Source organism: Cannabis sativa, chromosome 2, assembly GCF_029168945.1.
Source record: "Cannabis sativa cultivar Pink pepper isolate KNU-18-1 chromosome 2, ASM2916894v1, whole genome shotgun sequence".
NCBI classification, from domain to species: domain Eukaryota; kingdom Viridiplantae; phylum Streptophyta; class Magnoliopsida; order Rosales; family Cannabaceae; genus Cannabis; species Cannabis sativa.
In genome coordinates this window covers 7,791,983-7,801,707 of record NC_083602.1, presented here as the reverse complement: position 1 = coordinate 7,801,707, position 9,725 = coordinate 7,791,983, and the positions used below count along the sequence as shown (strand labels likewise).

At 34.4% G+C, this 9,725-nt stretch overlaps 1 protein-coding gene and 1 pseudogene across 1 annotated transcript; both read right to left on the bottom strand.

Moving 5' to 3' along the window:
- Positions 1-1,405: 1,405 nt before the first annotated feature.
- On the bottom strand, positions 1,406-3,089 carry LOC133034097 (calcium-dependent protein kinase 20-like). The gene is made up of 5 exons (XM_061109117.1): positions 2,946-3,089; positions 2,215-2,285; positions 2,022-2,141; positions 1,745-1,901; positions 1,406-1,642 (listed from the first exon to the last, which is right to left on the bottom strand). The coding sequence occupies exons 1-5, from the start codon at positions 3,087-3,089 to the stop codon at positions 1,406-1,408; spliced, it is 729 nt and encodes a 242-aa protein (XP_060965100.1).
- A 1,397-nt stretch (positions 3,090-4,486) lies between these two features.
- Positions 4,487-9,072, bottom strand: LOC133029034 (5-methyltetrahydropteroyltriglutamate--homocysteine methyltransferase 1-like; annotated as a pseudogene).
- Positions 9,073-9,725: the final 653 nt, after the last annotated feature.

Here is a 9,725-nt window from a genome sequence, read left to right as displayed (position 1 = left end):
CCATCTAGTTAATGCATCTATCAATACCATAAAATATCTGAATGGTCCACATGGTGGGCAAATAGGCCCACATATGTCGCCCTGAATTCATTCAAGAAATCTAGGGGATTCAATTCCAACCTTTACCGGTGAGGGCTTAATGATTAACTTTCCTTGAGAACAAGCAGCACATGAGAACTCACTGGATAAAAGAATCTTTTGGTTCTTCAATGGATGACCATGTGAGTTCTCTATTATTCTACGTATCATAATTGAACCGGGATGGCCTAACCGGTCATGCCAAATAACAAATAAATTTTTCTGGTTTGTTAACTTCTCGTTCACAATAACATGAGTTTCTATTGTACTTATACGTGTAACGTACAAACCCGAAGACAAACTGGTAAGTTTTCTAATATGCATTTTTTTCTTGAAACAATAGATGTAATGCAAAGATATTCAAAATTATTTTCATCTATTGTCTTAATATGATATCCATTACGACGTATATCTTTGAAACTCAACAGATTCCTTTTTGATTTGGTGGATAATAAGGTATCATCTATAATAATTTTTGTTCATCTAGGCATCAATATAATGGCTCTTCCGGAGCCTTCAATTAAATTTGCAGTGCCTGATATTGTATTAACATTTACCTTCATTCTTGATAAATTTGAAAAATATTTATCACTTCTAAGTATTGTATGAGTGGTTGCGCTATCCACCAAACACATATCATCACCATTATTTGTAGAATCATGTATAGAATGACAAATGTCCATTACTTCATTAACAAAAAAAAAACATAATAAGTTCAAAATATAAATGCTTAAATAATAAAAGTTCATTACATGCCAAATAAAATAAACACCTTAAAGTAAATAAATGATAATAATAAAAAAAACATAACAAAGAAAAGTGACTAATTGTGGACATTCCCATCTCCATTATCGATATTCATGTTGTTATTAATGAGATCTTCATTAAAAAAATTTGCAACATCTAAGTGTGTAATATCCAAAGGCTCTTTGAGAAAACCATCATCTTGATAGGCAAAATTTGCTTCTATTTTCTCCTTTCCTTTCACGGATGCTTGATAAAGATCAACAAGGTGTTTTGCCGTACGACAGGCACGTGCCCAATGTCCTTTTATTCCACATCTGGAACATAAATTTTCAGAATTTCTATGATTATTATTTTGAGGACCTTTTCCCTTGTTCTCAGTAGTTGTGCTTTTCATTGGAGTATATGAATTTTTATTTTGACCATTACGATGCCAAACATTGCTTCGACCGCGATCGCGACCACAACCACGACTTTGATTATGGTCACGACCACGTCTATTACTTCGATTATGATCACGACTACAACTATGATTATGATTGTCAACAATTGATGTATGACTATGGATGCTAAACAAATTAAGTCACCTGACATAATAATCAATCAAGACCATTAACTTACTAAGAACTTCATGGGCCGTAAGCCGCTTCTTAGGGTCCCTTACAAGCATTCTTCGAACAAGATCCTTTGCACTTTCAGATATGCTAGGCCATGGTTCAGAGATAAAATCGAGTTCTCCCCTTAAAACCTGCTCAAATATTCCTTGCTCCAATTCTGATTGATCCATTAAAAAGCAGGTACAATCGATATAAGTCCACAACTATGGATGATTAATGAATTTGTAAAACAACAAGATATGAAACATAAGATCCTTACCATCCCAAAATGGGGGCACTCCACTATGTAAAATATAAATGATTACCCCAGCGCTCCAAACATCACATTCTGGACCATAATGCTTCCGTAACACTTCTGGGACGACATAGTAAGGACTACCGACCCATGTAGCAGAAAGGTCCATCTTCACTTCCTCTTTCGAACTATTTTGGTTTCCATCCACTTTCTTGTAATTTCCTTGACTGCATTTCCCATACACCAGATCATACCATTAGAGATAAGAAGAATGAAAAAAAAAAAAACGTGAATATAGACATTTTCCTTATAGAGAAAATGTCAAGTATGTGAGAAAGGCTATTTACAATGCCATTTTGCAAAAATGCCCCATACATACCATTCTTTGCTTTTTCTCTAAACGTTGTTTCTCAGCATTTGCCTTCTCATATTCTCCATTCTCCAAATGTCGTTGGTCTGGTCTAAGCCTGGAATCCGTAGGATATATAAAATAGAAAGACATAATACATATTGTTGCCCCTGTCACCATTAACATAATACATGCTTTCATCCCACTTTCCAAATATTGTAGCAACTTTTTTCCCCATAAGATCTTCAGCAAATCCATGAACCTGTATTTGTATTACATCATCAGATAAGAACGAATCTGTTAAATATGGTAGAGAATTGAAGAGCTAGACTGAAACATATATACTAATAAGAAAATTGAAATCTAAACGTGAAACTAACATTAGAAATAGAATGGAGCAGAGAAAATGAAGCTGGGTAAGAATCACAATGTAATGATTGACTGCTGGTTTTCTTCTAATGAAACTTCAATTAAAAAGAAAAAAAATTCAAGGCTGCTAATGGCAAGTTTTAAAGGCTGCGAAAAGCCAAGACAAAAGAAAAAACCACCACAGTGGTCCATATATAATTTTAAACTGAATTAATAAGTTCACTGCAGAATCTTTAGCCATTGTTCATAAGTTCATTTACTAACAAGCCAGAAGACAAAGAATCTCCCTAATAAATGTCAAGTGAAACGATTAAAATCACTTTTGGTACATTCAAAATCCCAATAGATGATTTCCTAATGGGAAAAAATTCAACAATAACCCAGTTATCAAAATTCATTATTTCTTAATTTTCGGGTCCAAGTTCATGAATAAACATAACTCTGTTAATAAGTACCTCCATTCTTCATACATGAAGAAAGAAAGAAAGAAAAATCAGACACCCAAACACAGAGTCAAGCAAAGTAAAGGAAAATAAAAAGGTAGAAAGAGTACCCCACGAATAAGGTGAGGGGAAGTGAGAAGGCATTTGGCGCTCCATAGAGGATCGTTGAGGTCCGCGCCATGGCGTTCGAGCTCTGTGGCGAGTCCGCCGTCGATAACGGCGGCACCGCCGGACTTCCTGAGAAACTCCGTCATAAGAGATGTATCCATTCAACGATGAAACAAAGAGAATGCAAATGAGAAAGGAAATACAAACCCAATACACCATTGTCGATCGAAGCTCTCTCTCTCTTTACTCTGCTGATTTTGTTTCTCTCTCTAGCTTCTGAGAAAAGGTTCTCTCCGAGCAAGTCCGATAATTTATGGTTATTGAACAAAACAGTGGTAGTGTACCCTAGAGAGAAGAAATTAGCAAGATTGAAAGATAGGTCTTTTTGAATGGGGAAGCAAGTGTGAAATATGATATGAAATTAATAATACCTGTTCCGGCTATGACGAGGATCTTGGAAAAACCTATACCGGAGTGCAAAGCCATAGCTGCATTTGGTTGATCGTAAACCAAAGCGAGAAAATGGGATATACTTTGTTATGTGGCTAAGATGATTTTTTTTAATTTAAAAAAAGATTATTTAATTTTTTGGGTTTAATTATTGAGTTTATTTATTAACGGGAGATAAACCTATTAACATCGTTAAATTTAACAGAATATTCTTTGTATATTCTGTTAAACCAAGAAATATCGTTAAACCAAGAAATGCCGTTATATAGACACTTTTAATATATAAAGATATCCTATTTTATAATAATTCTACAATAAATTGGCCAATCTAATATATGTTCACAAAATCATTTTTATTTAATATACAAAAATTATATTTGAATAATTATTATTAGTATTTTTTCTTTTTGAAATCACTTGACTAATTATTTGAAGAAATGAATGTGAGTGCTTTTATGATTAAATGATAAAAAGATTTTATGGTAATTAAAAAAAAATTAAAGACATTTTTGTAATTTAGTATTGCCAACTTTTATATAGCTTATAGATTTTTCTGTATATAAAAATCAAAATTAAATAATTTAGAATATATATATATATACTGAAATTGATAATCTAGTCTAGACAAATTACAATATAATAGATCATAAGATAGATTTATAGGAAAACTTGGAGTTGGATCAATAGCAACCAGCTAAAAAAACACTATTATTCTTATAGTTTCTCGTCACTTGTCCATATGTCACTCGTGTGCTTATTGAATAACAATTTTTTAGTTTTGAGAGACTTTGATAATCTTTGATTAAAATAGGCTAAATAAGTATTTTGGTTTAGTGTGATTGTTATGTTCTAATCACAACAAGTAGTATGAAGAGCCAAATTGTTCGTAATGAAATTGTTTCAAAGATTCAATATAAATACCAACAATTCGACTCGTCCACGGTCTTGTGTTGATCAATTTTAAGATTCTTACAAAATGAGGTTCTTCTTTGTTGTTGGGAGAACTTGTTAGTTTTTTGTACTAGTGTTTAATTAATTTAGTTTTCATTTTTCAATATGTTGGATGATGAATTCATAGTTTGAAAACTTTGAATTGAGTATTAATATTCTTTTTATTCTTCACTTCTTTCCAATCAATTCTTCCATGTAGAAACATGTAAGGAAAAAACAGATACAAGAGGATATATGATAAAATGCAACATCAAGACTCTCCATTGAGCATTTCAAAAACTTCTAGATTTACTGCAAGAGAAAAACATCAACCAAATTTAAAATGGTTGATGGATTATTCGAGCATGAGTAGAAAAACAGATACTTATCATTACCAGACAATGGCAGAAAACGAGCTCACTTAGCACTGGCCAGCTGGGAGCGGAGAAGCTTGGCAGCAGCAACCATGTTGCTAAGGGCAGGCTTCACTTCAGTATATTTGCGAGTCTTGAGTCCGCAATCAGGGTTGACCCACAGAATGTTAGTCTCCAAGACAGCAAGCATCTTATTGATCCGGTCAGCGATTTCTTCTGCAGATGGGATCCTTGGTGAGTGGATGTCATACACACCAGGGCCAATGCCAGCGCCATACTTCACTCCCTCTCGAAACACAGACAGAAGCTTCTCATGAGATCTTGAGTTCTCGATGGTAATCACATCAGCATCCATGTTGATTATCGAGTGGATGATGCCATTGAAATTTGAGTAGCACATGTGGGTGTGAATCTGTTCAACAAAATAATTTAGACAACCAGACGCGACTCTTCACATTTGAAACATTGATTGAATTTTCTCAAAATCTCCCTATATTTTCAAAAGTAGGTAAACCTAGAAGTAACTTTTATCTTAGGATACAAATCACAGAACTTCATGTAAAATAGATCAGTATGACTGAACCTGAGTAGTATCTTGGACACCACAGTTGGTGATTCTGAAGGAGTGAACGGCCCAATCAAGATAGAAAGCCTGCTCGGACTTCCTAAGAGGCAAACCTTCTCTTAAAGCAGCCTCATCAATCTGGATAACAGTAATTCCAGCCTTTTCAAGATCCTCAACTTCATCCTTAATCGCCAAAGCAATTTGATAGCAGGTCTCAGATCTGAAAGCAAAAAGACATTAATAAGGGAAAAAGTAAAAAGAAAAGATAAATATCCAGAAAATTAATTTATACTTGTATCTTACCTTGGTTGATCATTTCTAACGAAAGACCAATTCAAAATCGTTACAGGACCAGTGAGCATTCCTTTCATTGGGCGCTAGTCAAACTCTGAGCTAATGAGGACCAGAAGACTGTCATGGCCTTGGGGCGACTGACATCACCATAGATGATAGGTGGCTTGACACAGCGAGATCCATAAGACTGAACCCACCCATTCACAGTGAAGGCAAAGCCAGATAATTGCTCTCCAAAGTACTCAAACATATCATTCCTCTGATTGACAAAGGAGCAGTTTAATAAGATCTTCATAAAAAGATATAAATGTGAAAACTATACATCAATGTCGAGCTCTTCTTGGAGCTTGACAACTTTGTTAATCTCCTCCTTGATCGCACTGACATAATTTTCTTCGGAGATTCTAATGTATACACCAATAACAGTTCAGTTAGTTCAAACAAAATCATTTAGAAATTTTTTAGGACAATTATAGCAATACTCAGCTAGCCAGGAGCTCACTTTTTAGCCTTGTATTCACGACGGACTCTTCTGAGATCCATGGTCTGAGGGAAGGATCCAATTGTGGTAGTTGGAAGAACAGGAAGGCTCAACTTTTTCTGCTGGGCATCCAGCCTGACACTCACATTTGTTGCTCGACGGTTGTCAGAGCCCTTCAAAGCAGCAGCCTTTAAAAGCAAAGAATTGCAGTCCAGAGTAAGGAAAAGATGATCACATCAAAACTATAGAACATGAGATGTTGAAGTGGACATCTATTCACATTTAACATAGACTTACTGATTTTTGAACATGCTCATTTGTTACCCTAGTTGAAGATTTTCTTGAAGCTTGAGCTGCTGCATTGGCAGCAAAGAAAGCCTGGAGACAAATAAAAAACCAGACACTGAATTTATTCACTTGTATTGTAGAATTATATAGTAGGCCAGCACAAAAAGTTACATAAAAAAAAATCATAAAGAAAAATCCAAGCTCGACTGATCATCACTTGACACAACAAGACAGCGGCAACATTCATAATTACATTTATATGTAGTCCTGTTCATACAGTGTCTTCCTAGTTAGAGCTAAATAATAAAATTACGTAAAAATAATGAAAGGAATATCCCTATAAAAATTTATAGATTACAAAAGAGAGAGGGAAAAAAGCTCAAAACTAATAAATCAAATCCCAATTCCTCAAGAATCAGAAAGATATAAAAAAGTAGCAAGTTATTATGCAAATAATTTAACTAACAAGCTTGCAACTAAATTAAAAAACCTATTAAGTATAATTTTCTGTCTGGAAAAATATTGAAGAACAAATATAATATGTAGGGAGAAAAAGCACCTCATCCTTGTGTCCAGACAATACCTTAGCCAGGGCATTTACTTCAACTACTTTTTGAGCAGCAAATGCAAGCCATGACTTGATCTCCGCATCTAACTTAGTCTCATTCACAAGATCAACCGCAGTGTGTAGAAGAGAGCAGGATGTAGAGACAACAACCTTGTCTACAGCATGTAAAAGATAGCAGAAAATACTTAAACCTCTAGAACAGTAGTAACATTCTAAACCAACGCAAAGAACTTATAGAAAGAATACCTTTTCCAACAATACCCTCAAGTGCCTCTAGGGTACTGATGGAAGATGCAAGATCGTTGGCCCATATATTGCGCCCATCTACCACTCCAGCAAACAAGTATTTTCCAGAAGGAAATCCACTCTTGATCAAATCAAGGGTCTTTGTTCCACAGACCAGGTCAAAGCCATACCCAGCTACACCCTTTAGAGAGGTAAGTGTTTTGTATGCCTCGGCAGGAACATCAGCAAAATATGATTCAATTATAACATTCAAACCAGACAAAGATGACTCTAGTTCTGAGTAGGCATGAGTAAATGCTTGTAATTGGTGAGAATCAAGATCCTTCACAAGGGTGGGCTCATCAAACTGAATCCAAGTGGCACCTGCAGCCTTTAGTTCAGCCACAACCTCCCTGCATAGCATAGACCATTTTTGGTTGACAAGATTTAATACAAGATAACATTGAAAAAGGTAACGTCTGATAAAAATATAATATTCTTACTTGTAGACTGAAAGAATATTTCCAATGAGGGAAAGAAGAGAGAAGGACTTCTCAACACCTTTTGCTGGTTTTGATAGCAACAAGTAAGACACTGGACCAACAAGAACTGGTACAGTATCTAATCCTAGCTGCAAGGCAAGTATTATGAGAAGAAATTAAGCATCTTATACAAATTATTAAATTGAAAAACTTTACCAAGCTTGGTTAGATCTTAGAATCAAATGCAATATAGAGTATTCTTTAGTTTAATATTTCTAAAAGGAAAATAAAAAAACTCAGTCCTTTTCTCCTTTTAAACTTCTCTCTAATGTCTCCACATTTCTAGAATTAAGAATCCATAATTGATCTTGATAGTACTTTCAGTTTCAGCTGGAAAAATTAAAAGAAACTGACTTGATCATTGAACTCAAGCTTTAAGATAAGGAACAACAATGAAAATTACAATACACATATTTACAAGCAACAATGTTTTCTATGAACATGTGACATGGGTTTCCAGAAATTCATCTTGTATTCTCACAAGGCAAGGGAAAAAAATTCAACACAGAAATATACACACATATATATAGAGATTGAAAGCAATGATATGTGCACACAAGTAATTTACCAAGATTTTACTCACAATGACATGGCATACCTTCTTAACATAGTGGATTCTACCTTCAAATAATTATGGCTGGATGAAAAACATGCCATATGTTGTGTAAAAAATTAGTGCACATATCATCAATATTCAACAGTTGTGAATTGCGAGAGTAGAAGTATCTCTGAATTCTGTAAATAATTTGTAGAGCAAATAAAAAATAACTTTTAATAATGAACTACCAACAAACAAACAAAAGATATTATTGAGGAACTTCCCCCCCTCATGTTATCGAATTCTTAGACAAGTTGATGGCATAAAAGATTGGAGAAATTGTAAAAATCTTATACTAGGTGTTTAAATGATTTAAACCAACAGAACTAATTACAAAATTGTCAACTTTGCACGATAAAACTAATGAAAAATGCATAATCTTGAAAGAGACATTATATCAAACACGTTGCGAGCAAAAATGCCAAAAAACAAATTAATTCCAAACTTGTATTGTATGATAAACCCAGCGAGCGTCAAGGAAGATAATCAAGCCCTATGAGAACTAATACCGAGCAATAACAAAAATTCATACATAAGGCACGAAGAGATAGACATAGAAAGAAAGAAAGAAAGGAAAAAAAAATACTGAAACGACATACATACATGATCTTAGAGGACGATGCAACTGCGCCGCCGCCGGTGAGTGGGTTCCTTGGTGGAGAGGGAAAAAGAGGTTTTTTTGTGTCTCTGAGTCTGTTGTGCAGTGAGATGAGGAGTGGAGAGTAGGATAGCATCTGAGATTGATTTTTACACTAACTGAGAAGAACAAGTTTTGATTTGGTTTAAGGAAGAAGAAATCCCATCCCTCCCACATGGACGAAACATAACTTTTTTAATATGTTTATATTGATTACTTTATACAATCCTATCGCCGGGTCCAGTCCCGTGGGCCTGTAACCAAGTGGGGCAAAGTAGTTGGGTTGCATCTAGCGTGGGCCGTACTCCCTAGTCATATGGATGGTGCTCACTCCGACCACCCTTGTAGGGACGTGGTCCCATTCCTACAAGATGGTTAGGAGCTTCAAGTGGCTGAAGTCTAAAGCACCGCACGCTGCGAACCTGGGGAGTAGAGTTGACAAGCATGTGACCCTCTGAGGGTTCATGATAAAGCACCATCTCACCTGGCTAACGGTCCACGCCTTGCAAACAACTATTTTTTATTACAATCACTAAATAATATAAACAATTATTTTTTTTATTACACAAACTACCATATAATATTAATATTATAGTTTAATGTTGGTAAACAACTATTTCTTTTTAGGCTTTTTTTCACAACAAAAATAAAATTATTACAAAAAATGTGTAAAAGAAAATTATTTGAAAAATTTATACATTTTCAAAATTTATTACATAAAATCATACATTTTAATCATTAAATAATATAAATCATTAATGATTAAACTAATTACCATAAATAGATTATTATATTAATTAATGTTTATAATATTATTTTGTTATATTTTA